The 20,796-nt window shown below is 45.0% G+C and overlaps 1 protein-coding gene across 3 annotated transcripts in view; it reads right to left on the minus strand.

Annotated features, from left to right (window-relative positions):
- LOC106610193 (serine/threonine-protein kinase DCLK2) overlaps nt 1-20,796 on the minus strand; it is a 72,941-nt gene that overhangs the window by 27,011 nt on the left and 25,134 nt on the right. For 2 of the 3 annotated variants that reach the window (XR_006770778.2, XM_045722745.2), the window contains exon 3: nt 1,354-1,483. Coding sequence is in view for 2 of the 3 variants with exons in the window: in XM_045722745.2 (XP_045578701.2) it covers nt 1,354-1,483 (130 nt within the window). In the remaining variant the exon portion in view is untranslated. The remainder of the gene's footprint in view (nt 1-1,353; nt 1,484-20,796) is intronic. The other variant, XM_045722746.2, reaches the window with a different exon arrangement.

Here is a 20,796-nt window from a genome sequence, read left to right on the forward strand (position 1 = left end):
GATGCAGAAATCACTCTGCCATTTCCTTGTAGCTAACATTCTAGTTTGCCTAATTTCTGTTTATGTAACAAAACAAGCAAGTATAGTGTAGAGAATCATTGTACCATCTAAACCGCTGTGAAATATATTTTCAGCTGGTGTACAAAACCAAAAGTAAAAGACACAAAAACTAAACTTAAAAATGGGCCATATAGAAATAGCGCACGTAGAACAGATTTACCGCGTCTTAGACTTTCTTTCAATGCGAGTGACAGATCAATACCTCACATTTATATGTGCTTTTTGACAGGTTGTCCAAAAAGTGACATATTGCAGCTTTAAATGTTATGTTACAGGACCAACACTAAGAAAACAGGATGTAGCTAGAACCTTGGTGTCTAAAATTAGCCTGTTTGGAAATTATATACAGTACATCCTGTCTCCCCCTTATCTAGCACAGATGACAGGGGACTGCAGAGGAGTTGTACTGACATCGGCCTGCTTAAGATAACAATGGGCTAGCAATGGACTAAAGAGGCCATATCCTGCTGCAGTAGGGGGTATCGCTGCAGACATCTTTTAAGTGATTTTCAAGAACGTCTTCTTCTCAACATGGGAATGGTACATCTACACATAATGACATTCACTGAAGAACCCTGGAATGGAATGTACTACTACAACTACAAAATGTGACTGCAGCCACTTTCCCCTACAGAAGTCAGGAATCTGGTTGTGTTCAGACCGATAGTCTCACACATACTGTAATCAATCGTTTCCTCCTCTTCGAGGAGAGGAATGAATGAAGATATTGAGCGATGATCACACTATGTTAGAGTCATGATTAAGCATCACGAGTCACCGGAACCACTTTTAGAACAATTAAGTCTCATTCAACTGAGAAAATGAACGTTCACTATTGTATGGTTGACAGATAATTATCATGTTCCACCTTTCAGACTTCTAGTATGAAAAGGGGAAAGTGGTTTGGCATTGACATCTCTTTAGGGAAGTTACACTATACTATGACAGACAGAAAGGAGGGGTGCGTCCAAAATAGCAACCTATTCCCGATATAGTACACTCCTTTTCACCAGACCATTATGGAGGCTCTATCGGGAATAGTGTGCAATTTTTATGACCTTTATTTAACCAGGAAGTCCCATTGAGGTCAGAAGACCTCTTTGCCGAGGAAGACCTGGCATGTCCCACGCACCCTATGAAGGAAATCGGAAGGAAAGAGGGAGGGAGGAAAAGGTTGGGACAGAGAGGCCATAGAAATATAGACACTAGAACAGGAAGCTACATCTATTTGTATGAGAGAGACCAAGGTTTCACAACATACAGGTGATGTTAGATTTAGTTAGTCAGGCCTACCAGTCACAAAGGCTACAGAAGCCTTACCACTGTGATCCAACAGGAAGTCATCCTGGGCGTAGCGGTACTTCTCTGGGCCGCACGCGATGAACACGTCATCCTCGCCGAAGAAGTCCTGGAGACAGGTGATCTGGGGAGAGGGAGAGAGGTGCAGAGGAAGGTAAGCTAGAAGAGGAATCATCTGTAGGTCCTTGAGTTTAGAGGAAAAACTCTGGGCACTAGTTATAGAAATATTATAGTCCCTCGCAAGACATCTTCTAATGGGGTGTACCCATACCATGCATCTCTGTGGAGAATCAACTCATTTCATTTGTGGAAACAGTAGCTCATCCACCATTTAATATGCAGACAGAAGCCGAATGGGAATCCAATCGTTTTACACCCTATTGTACTCACTATTGCATAATCTCTGTGTGAACATCCCACTCTCCAGGACATAGTCTTTCAGATGATTCTACTAAACATCACAATTATATTATAGCTGGAGGAGAAGAAGGGGCCATTATTATAACACGTCATGTTGTTGAAGGATGTCTGTGGTATTTCATTATTTTCCACGCATCGCTGTGTGTGTGAGTGTGTGTGTGTGTGTGTGTGTGTGTCGCTGCATCCTGACGGCTCGCTCGAACAGCCCAATTAAAATCTGTCTGTGATGTGATAGCTCTTTCATGGTTGCTAAGCTCAGTGCCACAATGGACGAGGCAACACTTTACAGCTTACAGCAAAGAGCTGAGGGTCAAAATATCACAACAATAAAGTACTGCAGAGTCTAAATACACTGTCATGTGAGGAAATCACTGCAGCAAGCATTTCTGTTGCGTAGGCTGTTTCTTTATCGCTCTCTCCCTTTTTCACCTTCCATCTCCATTTTGTCTTCTCTCCACTCACAGGTTAGTGTTTTTCGTCATGAATCTTGCCCTGGAGGCAGCTCTGCAGATTGGTCACTAGCTGGGACATGATTCAAACCTAACCGTAACCACACTGCTAACCCTAATGCCTAACCCTAACCTTACATTCATTTTGACTTGCAGCTGGCCCATCTAGCGGACATCTCTCAGTTCTGCCTCCAGGGCAAGATTCATGACAATAAACGTCAACCTGCCTTCCACCTCTCCTTTCTCTCATGTAATATCTATAGCTACCATGATTTAATCGCACAAAGCAGAGGGAGTTGCGCCTACATTACTTATCCACACACACACTAGCTCCTCTGCATTACTGTGGTAGTGCATTCAGCCCAGGCAGGCAGGGAGTATCAGTGGGTGGACAGGCAGGAAGGGGATTCCTTCATCATCATCATCATCATCATCATCATCATCTCACCCCCACACATCCCACTCATACCCTGGGAGATGGGAGAGAGGGTTGACTGGTTGGAGCCAGTTAGTGAGGCAGATGGGACAGTCACAGAAGCTTGGGGGTTGAGGCAGTGGAAGAGGGACTGTGTGTGGTGGGCCTGGACTCTGGAGCAGATGGAGAGCAGTCTGCTGGAGGACCTTCTCTCTCAGGACTGCAGATTTATAAATATGCCAACTCAAAACAGCAACAGCCATCATAACACATTGACCAAAATCCTCTTCCAATACAGATTCCAAATCTCCTCCATCCCCACAGATCATTTTTAGGGCTCAGACAGAAACTCTGTCATGCTGACTTAATACATGAATGGATGACTTGACTTGGCAGTGTGTTGTGAGGCAAAATCTAAATCAATAACCATTGGAGGCTGAAACAGACAGAGACAGACAGGAGACAGAGAGACAAAAAGACAGGAGGAGACCGAGACAAACAGGAGACAGGAGGAGACAGAGACAGACAGGAAACAGAGAGACAGGAGACAGAGACAGACACAGAGAGCCAGAAGACAGACAGGAGACAGAAGGAGACAGAGAGACAGGAGGAGACAGAGAGACAGGAGGAGACAGAGACAGACAGGAAACAGAGAGACAGGAGACAGAGACAGACACAGAGAGCCAGAAGACAGACAGGAGACAGAAGGAGACAGAGAGACAGGAGGAGACAGAGAGACAGAGAGGAGACAGAGAGACAGAAGACAGAGACAGACAGGAGACAGGAGGAGACAGGAGGAGACAGAGACAAGGACAGACAGAGACAGAGAGACAGAAGACAGAGACAGACAGGAGGAGACAGAGACAGGAGACAGACAGACAGGAGACAGAGACAGACAGGAGACAGAGACAGACAGGAGACAGAGACAGACAGGAGACAGAGACAGACAGGAGACAGAGACAAACAGAGACAGAGAGATAGACAGAGACAGATAGAGATAAACAGAGAGAGACAAACAGAGACAGACAGAAACAGAGACAGAGAAAGAGAGCGGTGAGGTGAGAGGGGACATGTTTGTTTGGCAGGCAGTGGCTCTTGGGTGGCATAGCTGAAATGGCTGCCATTCCTCAGCCGGGATCACTCACACTGAGCAGCTGATAACCCGGACAACCAGCCATATGTTGGCATCGTCATGGTGACTGCTTTAAGACCGGGAGCAGTAGACATTGTTGGAACACTTCAGCTGCCTTTGATGATCTTTCCCATTGGACGAAGGCCTTCACAACACATATGTAACCTACAGGCTACAGATCCTATGAGATGTGATAGTGTACATGCACCATGGATTAAGTCCAGTACCATGAGTACATTGTCAATGAAAAGGACAAACCATATAAGCTAATGTCGTAAGCTGCTCAGTGGTACTGCCAAGTATTAGTATTTTACTAGGATCCCCATTAGCTGCTGCGAACACAGCAAATACTCTTCCTGGGATCCACACCAAACACACTACAGACTCATGTAAAACATTCTAAATATGCACTCACAGTGACACATCAGATATTCTCAGAATCTAGGTAGGGTCAGATCTAGGTAGGGTCAGATCTAGGTAGGGTCAGATCTAGGTAGGGTCAGATCTAGGTAGGGTCAGATCTAGGTAGGGTCAGATCTAGGTAGGGTCAGATCTAGGGTCAGATAAGCCAGTAGTTTTCCATCCATCCAGGGCTGAGCTGTCCAGACAGAGTCTGCATTATGGGGATACAGTACAGCGTGTGACAGAGTCTGCATTATGAGGACACGGTGTGTGACAGCCAGCAGCCTCAGACTGCTGAGGTGGCCTTGTCACTGTGTCCCCTGCCTGGGTACAGGCCAATGGTGATGACACCAGCAGACAGGACAGGAGACGTTGGTGACAGTGCGGGGGGGGAAATCTCTGGGATCTGGAAAAGCAATACGACACTATTATGGGTACAGTACACAACACAAGCCCAACACTTTTCACTTTCACACAGAAGTTTGACAATTTGACCACAGAAGAGGTACTAGTTGGTCTCTTCTGAATTCACCTTTTAGTTGTCAGAGAGGAGAGTGAATTAGACAGGGTCATTATGTATCGCCCCTAGAAACGGTTGCCCGGTTGATTGCCACCTGGGAAACCACTGTGGCGACCCCACAGTGGGGCGATGTGATTGTCCAGGAGGCTTCAGGCCTGGCTACCATCGTGGCAGCCTCCCAGAGGCTGAATAGGACTACTGTAGATCACTGTGGGTCATTTAAGATGGCCTGTGGTTCCCAGGAGGCCAAGGACAGACGGAGATAAGGGGGATACACTCACAGGGTTTTGGAAAGAGAGCTGAGAAAAAAGGGATAAGAGAGGTCTTTAAACAAGGTTGTTTACAAAATGTCTGCTCCCACAGCTTGCCAGAAGAAGCACAGTCCCAATTTTGCCGATCAGATCCTCTGGAGAGCATCCTCTCTAAGTGCATGCTGAGGCCACGGTACCGTCTGGGGGAATAGTAGTGAACAGATTAATAAGGCAGGATAAGGATGTCAGACCTCATAGTCCATGTTGCTGTTTGTGTTCCCTTGACAACCGCTGCCAGGATCAACAACAGCCAATGGCACACAGACCCTGTCAGGCTGAATTAGTCCTATCCGGGAGATGAATCATTTGGGGGAGGAGCAGGGGGGGGGGATCTTGTGGTTGTGTGTCTTTGGAGTGTGTGTCTTTGGTGAGTGCGTGTTCCTCTTATGTGTGCGTCTGTGTTTCTTTGGGGTGACATCTGTAACCTCAGTTTGCCCTCCCATCTCACACACTTCTTCAAATGTTGACCTTTCCTTGTTCTCTGTCTATCCCTCTCTGCCTCTGCTCTTCCCATCTCTCCTATTCTGCCCTGGCCGACCCAGCAACAGAGAGAAATATGGGTTGAGGACTTGGGGGGGGCAAAACACACCCCCTAAAACAGCTGCTGTTGTATGAGAAAGTCAGAACTAAAATATCTGATTTGATATTTAATTAACAACTGTTTACTAGTGGTTCAATTATGAGGTTGGCATTTAGATGGACAATGGGATGTTCCTATGAGGATATTGATGTGAAAAATCCATCATTGTCAGACTCATGCTGTGGGCTATAAAACAACAATTTAAACAGATTAAAACATTCAGGATGATGTTATCACTTGCTAGAAGACGGCATGTTTGGAAAACCATCAACAAAAAAGACATTGCTCATCCTAATTTCTTAATTCCATTCTTTTAGATGTGTGTGTATTGTTAGACATTACTGTACTGTTGGAGCTGGAGAATCAAGTATTTCGCTACACTCGCAATAACATCTGCTAAATATGTGTACGCAACCAATAAAATTTGATTTGACATTGATGTGAGCTAAAATATATGTGTACGCAACCAATAAAATTTTATTTGACATTGATGTGAGCTAAAAAATCCCTTTCACCCAATGGAGAATTGGGCTAAATTATCCCCGAAAGGGACGTGGACTCTGACTGAACTGACAGATGTGAAGGCCATTGAGCTAACAACCACTGTGGGACAGAAGGAATCCTACCCAGCTCTCATACAGGACAAGCTATACAGAACATCACAAGACCTTTTGCGTCTTGAAACGGAGCTGGAATGTCATCACTCGTTCACAGAGAAAAAGATATTCAGCAACTGAAAAGCAAGACAGCGGTTCTCATAAAAGGTGAGTGGAGTTGACTAGGCTACAGCTCTTGGTCGTGGCTTACTTCCCTTTCCATAATGAAGGTGGTAGCGGGTTGATTAGTGGGTGTACTCTGAGGCGCTGCAGTGGGAGTGAGGATGAAAATATAGACCACATTATCATCATCATCATCATCATCATCATCATCACAGGCCTGACAGCCCAATCGCTGTAATCATGGGGTGGGAGGGTGACAGTAATAAGAGGGTACGAGGGGGTGGGATCTCCCGGAATGGAGGAGAGGGAGTGAAGAAAGAGAGGGATGGTTTGGGAGAGAGAGCTGGTTTATGCAGGAGAGAAGAGAAAGGGAAAAAGAGGGGGATAGTTTAGAAGGAGCGAGAGAGAGGGAAACTCTGTGCCTGCTGCCTTCAGCGAGGTCGTAGTAGCGTACTGCAATGCACAGCACCATGGAACAGGAGTCAGGACAGAGTGCATTGTGGGATATTGGGGTTGTCCTCACACGGGTTATCAACTATTCAGAGCCGTAGGCTACACACCATAAGTACGAACACGCAAATGAATCCTCCTCATTCCAAAATATGCAAATCGTATTCCTCTTTTTAAGACTGATGAGCTAGTTAGTTACTCTACGGTGCAGGATACATAAACTGTTGCTTAATCTATGAGTGGAGTGTAGACTACTGGTTCATTATTTTAGATTAGAGTGGTAACTCTCCTCACTCATGTTAGACAACCAGCCTTTGACGAGACGGATGGAGAGGAAAAACACAGAGCTAGGGGGAGAAATTAAGCTCATCATTAGCTAGCTGCTCTGAATTAAGACTAGCGATTAGCGGCTAAACACTGTAGGCTTTTTACCAGCGCAAATTCCAGTTGGGCTCAAATCCATACGGAGGTGGCTTTTGAATAGCCTAAACCACCAAACAACGGCAAAAAGGAGCTGGCTTTAGTATTCATCAGGCCTTCCTCAGTGAGACCAGACAACGGCAGCAGCAAGCAGAAACCAGTCAAAATAACTCGCTTACATTCAAATCACAGTTGAGGGAACATTAATTGTGAGAACCTTTAACAGAGCAGTACCAAATGAACGTGTCACTGTGGATTCTCTGCTACCAGGCCTTTTAGAGGGGAAACCACGGCAATATAACATGATACATACTTAATGAGTGGCATTTTATATTACAACACCTCAAGAAAAATGGCTATTCCTCAGTCAAGGCGAATAGCTCTGAGAACAGTGACAACAAAATCTAAATGTCAGAGAGCTTCTCGCTCCATAGAAACACTAGTATTGCTGCCTGCTGGTGAAATCCCTGTAGCTAAAGACTAGCCTAACTCCCCTGTAGACAACTGAACTCTGGCATACCAGACTACAGAGAACTCAGCCCAGCAGGCCTATCTCTTACACACTCAGACAGCCAGCTGTGTCTCCCTTCTGAGATCTGAGTCACATCCCTGTGCTGTGACATGATCCTGTAACGTATACAGTACACCCCCTCTGATCCTATACCGTAATACAGTCCACCCCCTCCGATCCTATACCATAATACAGTCCACCCCCTCCGATCCTATACCCTAATACAGTCCACCCCCTCCGATCCTATACCCTAATACAGCCCACCCCCTCCGATCCTATACCCTAATACAGTCCACCCCCTCCGATCCTATACCCTAATACAGTCCACCCCCTCCGATCCTATACCCTAATACAGTCCACCCCCTCCGATCCTATACCCTAATACAGTCCACCCCCTCCGATCCTATACCCTAATACAGTACACCCCCTCCGATCCTATACCGTAATACAGTACACCCCCTCTGATCCTATACCCTAATACAGTACACCCCTCTGATCCTATACCGTAATACAGTACACCCCTCTGATCCTATACCATAATACAGTACACCCCCTCTGATCCTATACCATAATACAGTCCACCCCCTCTGATCCTATACCCTAATACAGTCCACCCCCTCTGATCCTATACCCTAATACAGTCCACCCCCTCTGATCCTATACCCTAATACAGTCCACCCCCTCTGATCCTATACCCTAATACAGTACACCCCCTCTGATCCTATACCCTAATACAGTCCACCCCCTCTGATCCTATACCCTAATACAGTACACCCCCTCTGATCCTATACCCTAATACAGTACACCCCCTCTGATCCTATACCCTAATACAGTACACCCCCTCTGATCCTATACCCTAATACAGTACACCCCCTCTGATCCTATACCCTAATAAAGTCCACCCCCTCTGATCCTATACCATAATACAGTCCATCCCCTCTGATCCTATACCCTAATACAGTACACCCCCTCTGATCCTATACCCTAATACAGTCCACCCCCTCTGATCCTATACCCTAATACAGTCCACCCCCTCCGATCCTATACCCTAATACAGTCCACCCCCTCCGATCCTATACCCTAATACAGTCCACCCCCTCCGATCCTATACCCTAATACAGTCCACCCCCTCTGATCCTATACCCTAATACAGTGCACCCCCTCCGATCCTATACCCTAATACAGTCCACCCCCTCCGATCCTATACCCTAATACAGTCCACCCCCTCTGATCCTATACCCTAATACAGTCCACCCCCTCTGATCCTATACCCTAATACAGTCCACCCCCTCTGATCCTATACCCTAATACAGTACACCCCCTCTGATCCTATACCCTAATACAGTCCACCCCCTCTGATCCTATACCCTAATACAGTCCACCCCCTCTGATCCTATACCCTAATACAGTCCACCCCCTCTGATCCTATACCCTAATACAGTCCACCCCCTCTGATCCTATACCCTAATACAGTACACCCCCTCTGATCCTATACCCTAATACAGTACACCACCTATGGCAGTCTGAGTCTATACTAGCTGCAGTGCACTGAGTTTTAAGGGGAGATGAGAGGCTGCGGGGCTAAGGCTAGTGCTGCAGCATGCAAAGTGAAAACATCTTCCTGCACACGCTATACTGATTGATCTGCACACAGTCACCCCCATCCCCTGCAGAGAGAGGGAGGGAGAGGGTAGCTTGATGTTGTATTGAAGAAAATTGCTGCGTTAATAATTGATACTTCCTGAAATGCAGCGGTGAGGGGGGATTCTGGCTTCACCGATATGAGAGAATCATTTCAAAATACAGTCAATAAAACTAAAGCATGAAGTTATACATTTACAATATGAAGTACGCAAACTGATGCAGTACTACTATAGCTACCATTCTCAGTAACACAGTAAAACATTCTTAATCCCATGTACTTTCAGTCAGCACACCAGTCTCAAGTGTGATTCACGAATCTCAGATTTTACCCACGCCTGAGTCGTGCTCCGTTCCTCTGTTCCTCACCTCCTCCAGAATCCCTGAGCCTCCCTGCTGCCCCTCGTCCATTCCCCCTTTCTTTCACTCATCCTCTTCCTCCACTCCCACTCTCCTCCCACTAGCACGGTCTAATGATGGAGCCCAGGGGTCTATTCTACTCAGTGGTACAACATTACAAAACGTACATGGAAATAGGATTAATAGAATATCGAGACTCATGTTCTCTATGTACTCTACAATACATTTCTCATTTGTAGGTTGTGTAATGTGTTGAATAAGCCTCTGATCTAGCCTCCACAAGGAGATCTGTGTCCCGTGTGGGTGAAGTCTGACGATACTGCTTCCGCTATCAAAAACTGTAGGAACACACTGGACAACACGGTCCTGTCTGTTCACCTAAACATCACAGCCCTCTCCAGTCCAGCTGACAGGCCAGGGACGCACGTGTCAGACAAAACAACTCTGCCATACTCCAATGAAAAACAGGCTTACGTGTAGGCCACTAACAGCAGCATCACACAATTACATCTGTTTTGCATATTATGTACATTCATATCTACGTATAAGACATAATCCTTTGTGATATTAACCATTCTATTAGGGTAATGTACTGAGAACAGTGGGTGAATATGATTATGTGATTAAGCCTAAACAGTGTGTGGGCTGGGCTCTTGGCCTGTATTCACAAGAGTAGGATTGCTGCTATAGGATCAGTTTTAAATAAGATTAAATGGACAGGAGGGACCGGATCCTAGATCAGCTCTACTCAAACTCTTTTGAATACGGGCCCAGATCAACTGCTGAGTTATTTCAGAGCGTAAACTATCCCAGAGCCGCAGTCAGCTTCACAGGGATGCTGATAAGAAGAATGGCCCCCAGCCCCGGGCTGGACAAACAAAACATGGTGTTGACAATGACATCACAGTCAAAACAAAGGGCTCCCAACCACCAGAGAACTGCTGCATGTTTTGGGCCGGCCGTCAGCCACGTGCTCTCTCTCTCACTCTGTCCTCCGCCTGCTTGCTTTTTGGTTTGTCTGTTGTACACTGTCTGCTTGATGGTGATGTCAGTGTCAGAGAGAAAACGGCGGTTTAGTTTTGTTGCTTACTGGATATCCTATCTAAAAACATTGACCCCTAGTGGTCTGAATATTGACTTTGATCTCAGGCCCTTCATATGAAAAATACTCTCTTTTATGAACAAGTCTTATACATGGATACATTCTTTCTACAGATTATCAGCATACACCAAATATGTTCCCCATGTTGATGCTTATTATGCATTATGGTTGAACCAAAAGATTACATGTAACAACAAAAAATAGGAAATATATATTTAACTATGTGACATTGAAGTGAACAATAATGTATGTTGATGCTAATATTATGTACAATATTTAATTATGTTTCCATATGATAACAATGGTCTCAACTGTCTCAACCGAGACTGCTCTTCTCTGTGTCACAGAGGCTCTCCGCACTGCTAAAGCTAACTCTCTCTCCTCTGCTCTCATCCTTCTAGACCTATCTGCTGCCTTTGACACCGTGAACCATCAGATCCTCCTCTCCACCCTCTCCGAGTTGGGCATCTCCAGCGCGACTCACTCTTGGATTGCGTCCTACCTGACAGGTCGCTCCTACCAGGTGGCGTGGCGAGAATCCGTCTCCGCACCACGTGCTCTCACCACTGGTGTCCCCCAGGGCTCAGTTCTAGGCCCTCTCCTATTCTCGCTATACACCAAGTCACTTGGCTCTGTCATATCCTCACATGGTCTCTCCAATCATTGCTACACAGACGACACACAATTAATCTTTTCCTTTCCCCCTTCTGATAACCAGGTAGCGAATCGCATGTCTGCATGTCTGGCAGACATATCAGTGTGGATGACGGATCACCACCTCAAGCTGAACCTCGGCAAGATGGAGCTGCTCTTCCTCCCGGGGAAGGACTGCCCGTTCCATGATCTCGCCATCACGGTTGACAACTCCTCTGTGTCCTCCTCCCAGAGTGCTAAGAGCCTTGGCGTGACCCTGGACAACACCCTGTCGTTCTCCGCTAACATCAAGGCGGTGACCCGATCCTGTAGGTTCATGCTCTACAACATTCGCAGAGTACGACCCTGCCTTACACAGGAAGCGGCGCAGGTCCTAATCCAGGCACTTGTCATCTCCCGTCTGGATTACTGCAACTCGCTGCTGGCGAGGCTCCCTGCCTGTGCCATTAAACCCCTACAACTCATCTAGAACGCCGCAGCCCGTCTGGTGTTCAACCTTCCCAAGTTCTCTCACGTCACCCCGCTCCTCCGCACACTCCACTGGCTTCCAGTTGAAGCTCGCATCTGCTACAAGACCATGTTGCTTGCCTACGGAGCTGTGAGGGGAACGGCACCTCCGTACCTTCAGGCTCTGATCAGTCCCTACACCCAAAGAAGGACACTGCGTTCATCCACCTCTGGCCTGCTCGCCTCCCTACCTCTGCGGAAGCACAGTTCCCGCTCAGCCCAGTCAAAACTGTTCGCTGCTCTGGCACCCCAATGGTGGAACAAGCTCCCTCACGATGCCAGGACAGCGGAGTCAATCACCACCTTCCGGGACACCTGAAACCCCACCTCTTTAAGGAATACCTGGGATAGGATAAAGTAATCCATCTAACCCTCCCCCCCCAAAAAGATATAGATGTACTATTGTAAAGTGGTTGTTCCACTGGATATCATAAGGTGAATGCACCAATTTGTAAGTCGCTCTGGATAAGAGCGTCTGCTAAATTACGTAAATGTAAATGTAATATATTCAATATGCTATAAACTATTTAACAGTTTCACTCAATTCATTCAAATGAAGTTAATAATTATGACACACCCCTCACTATTGTCATTGGTTGCACTAATTGCACCGTTTGTCTACATAACCTGGTTCAATCATTCATGGCATCACCCTGAAGGAGGCACGGTGATGCCCAAACATTGGTGATTTACCCAATAAATTCATATATATACACAGTGTGCAACTCTATTTTTATAGCTTGTAGTTTCTTTGCCTTTAGTCAGCACCTCTACATAAAGTAATTATCTCTGGGTGTGTGCCAGCTCATGTTTTTTTATTTGGTTTTGTTGCTTTAACAGGAATGTTGGTGGTCTTTGTATCTCTCTCTCCCGGGTAAAGGCTGACAGGGTCTGGGTGCCATCTGCCAGGGGTGCAGGGTTATTTCTCCTCCCCCATAGTGGGCACTGCCACCAGGCACGCCGTCTCCACATGAAGCCAATTAAGTTGGCCATTTGTGGTCTCCACACTGATTCATATCGATACTATCCTTCACAGAGCCACATATTTACTCAGGAAATGAAAAGTGTGATGGGATTACAGTGCTATCATTCACTCTCCAGAATTACCATAAACTCAGAGCTGACGTGGCATGCTATACTGTATGTATGGTGCATTTCTCTTCTACAATACCGAAGGTGGGAATATTTAACCCACTGTTTGTCAGATGGTGCTGTATGCTAATGAGTAGGGATGCACGATATATCAGTGAACTTATCGGAATTGGCCGATATTAGCTAAAAATGCCAACATCGGCATCAGCCCGATGTCTAGTTTAACGCTGATGTGCAAAGCCGATGTCAAAGCTGACGTGCATACCTATATAACGTAGGTACATGACGTAATGACGCCACGTCAAATTTAGCGCTACACGTGCAACACAGCATTCATTTGAAAGAGTGAGAACATTTCAGCGAGACAACTCAAAGGCGAAATCCATTAACGACAAGATAATGGAATTCCTTGCCCTTGAAACATCAACCGTTCTCTGTCGTGGGTGATGTTGGCTTTCGCCGACTGGTCGAGCACCGGTACACACTACCAACTGCGCTATTTTTCAGATGTTGCCCTACCGGAGTTACACAGTAATAGCGTCACTGCTGTAAAAATAAAAATAACATTGTGTCACTGCTATTAGCTTTACGACTGACATTTGGACCAGCGATTTCAGCCCCATGAGCATGCTGAGGCTGACAGCATAGTGGGTCGTCGAGGATATCGTACTGAGGAAAGTCGTATTGCGTAAGAAATAGATTTTGATTATGTTTTACTGGTAATGGGGACATATGTAAATGCCCCAAAAAATTACTTTTGGTCAGTGTGTGTAACCTTTTTTTAACTTTGGGATAGGGGGCAGTATTTTCACGGCCGGATAAAAAACGTACCCGATTTAATCTGGTTACTACTCCTGCCCAGAAACTAGAATATGCATATAATTAGTAGATTTGGATAGAAAACACTCTAAAGTTTCAAAAACTGTTTGAATGGTGTCTGTGAGTATAACAGAACTCATATGGCAGGCCAAAACCTGAGAAGATTCCATACAGGAAGTGCCCTGTCTGACAATTTGTTGTCCTTCTGTTGCATCTCTATTGACATTACAGCATCTGTGCTGTAACGTGACACTTTCTAAGGCTTCCATTGGCTCTCTAAAGCCTTTGTCTTTGAATGAATACAACGTTGCCCGGTTGGAATATTATCGCTATTTTACGAGAAAAATAGCATAAAAATGTGTTTTAAAAAGCGTTTGACATGCTTCTAAGTACGGTAATGGAATATTTTGACATTTTTGGTCACGAAATGCGCTCGCGAGTTACCCTTCGGGTAGTGACCTGAACGCACGAACAAAACGGAGGTATCTGGATATAACTATGGATTATTTGGAACCAAAACAACATTTGTTGAAGTAGAAGTCCTGGGAGTGCATTCTGACAAAGAACAGCAAAGGTAATCCAATTTTTCTAATAGTAATTCTGAGTTTAGGTGACCCCGAAGTTGGCTGATGTCAAAATAGCTAGCCGTGATGGTACTCAGAATATTGCAAAATGTGCTTTCGCCGAAAAGCTATTTTAAAATCGGACATAGCAATTGCATAAAGGAGTTCTGTATCTATAATTCTTAAAATAATTGTTATGTATTTTGTCAACGTTTATCATGAGTAATTTAGTAAATTCACCGGAAGTTTTCGGTGGGTATGCTAGTTCTGAACATCACATGCTAATGTAAAAAGCTGGTTTTTGATATAAATATGAACTTGATTGAACAAAACATGCATGTATTGTATAACAATGTCCTAGGAGTGTCATCTGATGAAGATCATCAAAGGTTAGTGCTGCATTTAGCTGTGGTTTGGGTTTATGTGACATGTATGCTTGCTTGGAAAATGGCTGTGTGATTATCTTTGTCTATGTACTCTCCTAACATAATCTAATGTTTTGCTTTCGCTGTAAAGCCTTTTTGAAATCGGACAATGTGGTTAGATTAACGAGAGTCTTGTCTTTAAAATGGTGTAAAATAGTTGATTGTTTGAGAAAATTGAATTGTGGTATTTTAGTTGGTTTTGTATTTCGCGCCGTGCGATGCCATTGGCTGTTGGCTAGGGGTTACGCAGGCGGAACAGGGTTCCGCTAGCGGAACGTCTGTCCTCAACGGGTTAACTAGGCAAGTCAGTTAAGAACAAATTCTTATTTACAATGACGGTCTACTCTGGCCAAAACCCGCACAACGCTGGGCCAATTGTGCGCCGCCCTATGGGACTCCCAATCACGGCCGGATGTGATACAGCCTGGATTCGAACCAGAGACTGTAGTGACACCTCTTGGACTGTCATATCGGTGCATCACTACTAATGAGTTCAGAAAAAATATATATTGTCACATACACATTCCTAGATGGCTGTTGACCTAAATGGTGCTCTGCTCTCTAATCCACACTTGGCCCTCAAAACAACTCATGCCTAACAGGGGTGTGTGTGTGTCTGTACCCTCTAGCTACAAGGGGAGGGGTGAAGGGGGGTTCCCCTCAACTAATCCCTATCTAACATCAAATACCATCTCCACCAACGGCAAGAATAAACTTCAGAAACGACAAGACGTCATACTCACCAATACCAATTAATCAGACGACTAGAAACTGTAGAAACGGACAATGAATTCCAGTATGAAAGATCCACTCCAATTCCGAGGCCATTATCTTACAATAACGTAATGAACAGTACAGTATCTTCCAGTTACAGCAATATGAAGCCTCCCGAGTGGCGCAATGGTCTAAGGCACTGCATCGCAGTGTTAGCTGTGCCACTAGAGATTCTGGGTTAGAGTCCAGGCTCTGTTGCAGCCAGCCGCGACCGGGAGACCCATGGGACGGCGTACAATTGGCCCAGCGTCGTCCAGGTTAGGGGAGGGTTTGGCTGGCAGGGATGTCCTTGTCCCATCGCGCACTAGTGACTCCTGTGGCGGGCCGGGCACAGTGCACGCTGACATGGTCGCCAGGTGTACGGTGTTTCCCTCGACACATTGGTGCAGCTGGCTTCCGGGTAAAGTGAGCATTGTGTCAAGAAGCAGTGCAGCTTGGTTGGGTTGTGTTTCGGAGGACACACGGCTCTCGACATCCACCTCTCCCGAGTCCGTACGGGAGTTGCAGCGATGAGATGACTAACTACCAATTGGATACCACAAAAGTTAATTTTTTTATAATAATAATAATACTTTTTTTAATTCACAGAAATATGGGTTATAGATCTGTCATTCGCATTGAAAGCAAGTCTGAGAAACAGTAGATCTGTTCCTTGTGAGATATTGCTATGCTTCCATTCCTAAATTCCGTTTTTGTGACTTTTACTTTCGGTTTTGTACACCAGCTTCAAACAGCTGGAAATACAATATTTTTGGTTATGGAAAATATATTTCACAGCAGTTTAGATGGTACAATGATTTTCTACTCTATACTGTCTTGTTTTGTCACAAACTGAAATAAGACAAACTATTAGAATTTTAGCAACGAGGAAATGGTGGAGCGATTTAACATAATATATAGATGTAATATAGTCTAAAACAGACCTTTGTTGCACTAAAACATCCCTCAGTATTGAGGTCATAAGGTCATCATGGTTAAGAACGTATCATGTGAGGTGATGCCATGCTTTATCACGCAGGGTGCAGCTCCATGCAGAAGACCACAGCCCTCCTCCCCATGGAATGCAGCTCCGTGTTGCGACCCATACCGCCGCGAGGGCCCCATTGTCTGATCTCGGATCAGCGCCACGTGGGGGCTTTGTGATGGTTTGCACCAACAGGCTGAAAGTGATTCAGCCTTTTCATTCTTACTAATCCATTCCTGCCGAAGGGCACTCAAAAACAGCTTTCCCCATGCTATCTGAACACGTACATGCGCAAACACACACACACACACACACACACATTTGCCTCTTTCCATCTAGACTGGTACATTGAGGAATAACAATTTAGAATAATAACAAACTAGAAATGGCAAGTATCATTGCCAAGTATATTATCATGCAAATGAATTTGGTTGAGTTGTCAACTAAAGTGAATTCAACGTGAAATCCACAACAACAAAAAAGAAACGTTGACTCAAATAGTTTTTGCCCAGTGGGAAGTGCTGTAACCAGACCCCATTCATTTCAACAGCTATAGAGGAAGAATGAAGGACACCCATCCTAATGAGATAAAAATGGACTCTGTAGCCATGCCAACAGTGGCCCTCATCAACCGGCCATTGGGCTCATATGGATTAAGTAACTTTGTATTGAGCCGGTTACTGCACCTTGTCATCAATGACCTCTAATACAAATCGGCACTATACCGCATTCCCACTATGGACGTACACCTCTGCAAGGCACTGTATATACTCTGTACATTAGCCACGTCAGCATCCTGCCCTGGGCTTATATAGATATAGCCCCTCTGTAAAAATGGTATATAGCCCTTCTGTAAAAGTGGTATATTCCCATTGTAATCAACCGGTACTTTATGTTTACTGTTCTGATATTATATATTCTGTATGATGTCTATGTGGACTTGTGTCTGTATTCTGATTGGATATGGTCTACTGCTGGCAGCACCTTCAGCAACACAACGATTTACTATGCAGCAAGGCCTACATCCTCAGACTACATACATGTAAACATAAAACCGTAGGACTAGCATCCCGGGCCCAGCTATCCTACATGATGTTCCCAGAGAGATGTCCATCCATCTCTAAAATGAAATATACACAACGTTGATCTAATTAAATATCAGTCAGTCAGGACTTCCTTCATTCCTGCCCCTACCTAACGGTTTGGCTCCTAGTCCCCTTCACAATGTCTCCTATGTCTTGTCCCCTTCATCTAGTCCCCTTCAATGTCTCCTGTGTCTTGTCCCCTTCATCTAGTCCCCTTCATAATGTCTCCTGTGTCTAGTCCCCTTCATAATGTCTCCTGTGTCTTGTCCCCTTCATAATGGCTCCTGGCCTAGTCACTAGGCCTGGTTAAAGAGTTGAGCGGGCGGGCCATTTCAGCCTAATCATCTCAGCAGTCCTAACAGGGCAGGCCTGTGTACCGTTCTGCTCAGGATAATGAACAAAATGCTATCCTGATGACAACACACTGAAATAGTTGGATCGTGAAAGACCGTGGCATTTCGATTGTTTTTCTTTTGACCATTTTCACTGACATAAAGGCAGAGGATGTTTGGAGAATGAATTTACAATGTGGAATGCGAAGACCTACAGTGGGGGGAAAAAAGTATTTGATCCCCTGCTGATTTTCTACGTTTGCCCACTTACAAAGAAATGATCAGTCTATAATTTTAATAGTAGGTTTATTTGAACAGTGAGAGACAGAATAACAACAAAAAAATCCAGAAAAACACATGTCAAAAATGTTATAAATTGATTTGCATTTTAATGAGGGAACCAAGTATTTGACCCCTCTGCAAAACATGACTTAGTACTTGGTGGCAAAACCCTTGTTGGCAATCACAGAGGTCAGACATTTCTTGTAGTTGGCCACCAGGTTTGCACACATCTCAGGAGGGATTTTGTCCCACTCCTCTTTGCAGATCTTCTCCAAGTCATTAAGGTTTCGAGGCTGACGTTTGGCAACTCAAACCTTCAGCTCCCTCCACAGATTTTCTATGGGATTAAGGTCTGGAGACTGGCTAGGCCACTCCAGGACCTTAATGTGCTTCTTCTTGAGCCACTCCTTTGTTGCCTTGGCCGTGTGTTTTGGGTCCTTGTCATGCTGGAATACCCATCCACGACCCATTTTCAATGCCCTGGCTGAGGGAAGGAGGTTCTCACCCAAGATTTGACGGTACATGGCCCCGTCCATCGTCCCTTTGATGCGGTGAAGTTGTCCTGTCCCCTTAGCAGAAAAACACCCCCAAAGCATAATGTTTCCACCTCCATGTTTGACGGTGGAGATGGTGTTCTTGGGGTCATAGGCAGCATTCCTCCTCCTCCAAACACGGCGAGTTGAGTTGATGTCAAAGAACTCCATTTTGGTCTCATCTGACCACAACACTTTCACCAGTTGTCCTCCGAGTCATTCAGATGTTCATTGGCAAACTTCAGACGGGCATGTATATGTATTCTTGAGCAGGGGGACCTTGCGGGCGCTGCAGGATTTCAGTGCTTCACGGCGTAGTGTGTTACCAATTGTTTTCTTGGTGACTATGGTCCCAGCTGCCTTGAGATCATTGACATGATCCTCCCGTGTAGTTCTGGGCTGATTCCTCACCGTTCTCATGATCATTGCAACTCCACGAGGTGAGATCTTGCATGGAGCCCCAGGCCGAGGGATATTGACAGTTCTTTTGTGTTTCTTCCATTTGCGAATAATCGCACCAAATGTTGTCACCTTCTCACCAAGCTGCTTGGTGATGGTCTTGTAGCCCATTCCAGCCTTGTGTAGGTCTACAATCTTGTCCCTGACATCCTTGGAGAGCTCTTTGGTCTTGGCCATGGTGGAGAGTTTGTAATCTGATTGATTGATTGCTTCTGTGGACAGTTGTCTTTTTTTACAGGTAACAAGCTGCGGTTAGGAGCACTCCCTTTGAGTGTGCTCCTAATCTCAGCTCGTTACTTGTATAAAAGACACCTGGGAGCCAGAAATCTTTATGATTGAGAGGGGGTCAAATACTTATTTCCCTCATTAAAATGCAAATCAATTTATAACATTTCTGACATGTGTTTTTCTGGATACTTTTGTTGTTATTCTGTCTCTCACTGTTCAAATAAACCTACCATTAAAATTATAGACTGATCATTTCTTTGTCAGTGGGCAAACGTACAAAATCAGCAGGGGATCAAATACTTTTCCCCCCCCACTGTACATATACATCTGCACAGTCCATGTCAAGGCGTCAGCATGCTTCAGTTTGGCTGGTGCCTAGCACAACTCGGCTAGGCGAACGAGTGTGTTCGCATACTCCCTTGAAAAACAAGAAAAAAATCAGCAATAGTACTGATTGTCCATTTTGATACGCCATAGCCAGTATACACTTCCTCAAAAGTCTGAATTAATCTAAGATAACTCAGGAAAACAGTCATTAATTTGGTTGTTTTTGCAGAGGAGAGTTTAGTCGCGCAATTTTACATTTAGCTAATGTAGTGCAGTACTTCTCAATAAAGAAATTTGCATGTTGAATGACAACAAAATACTTTTTATTGAGAAGTCCCTACTATTGACCAATCACCGATGAAGGGGCGTAGACTTCGGCTACAGACTACAGCTTGCCTCCAGAAAAAAGCATGTGTGTCCGAACAGGCTAAAAAATGTTTTGACGAAGTCCAAAATGAACAAAAACATCACAAAATGTCAGCATAATATATGCACCACCTTTTCCAAACTGTTTCGGCTGGGAAGCATGCGGACGCCCTAAGACTAATCAAAGATGCCTAAAATCTCAAGCATTGTGATATTGGCTAATAGAACATATTCTGGACACCATTCATTTGTCCATGGTAACCACAGATGAGGAGAGACAGGCAGGTTACTATAGGGTACCATTGACATCTGAGGGGTGAAGAGGGGTGAGCAGGAAAGCCTTCTCAAAGGAAAAAGACTGGAAACCATGGCCTAAGGACATTGATTACCAATGCATTCAGAAATCAGAGGCTTCAATGGAAAACACACACACACACACACACCTATGGCAATTGACAGTAGACCATTTACAATGGACAAAATACTGATGTGTTTGGCATGACAGTAGATCAACGTCAAGGAGTGCAACCTTCGGCTGTCGTTAGTCAAAGTGGAATAGTGGATATGACTGTAATTGAATGAAAGGAATGAGAAA

The sequence above is a fragment of the Salmo salar genome, chromosome 08, assembly GCF_965601325.2.
Source record: "Salmo salar chromosome 08, fSalSal1, whole genome shotgun sequence".
In the NCBI taxonomy this organism is placed as follows: Eukaryota; Metazoa; Chordata; class Actinopteri; order Salmoniformes; family Salmonidae; genus Salmo; species Salmo salar.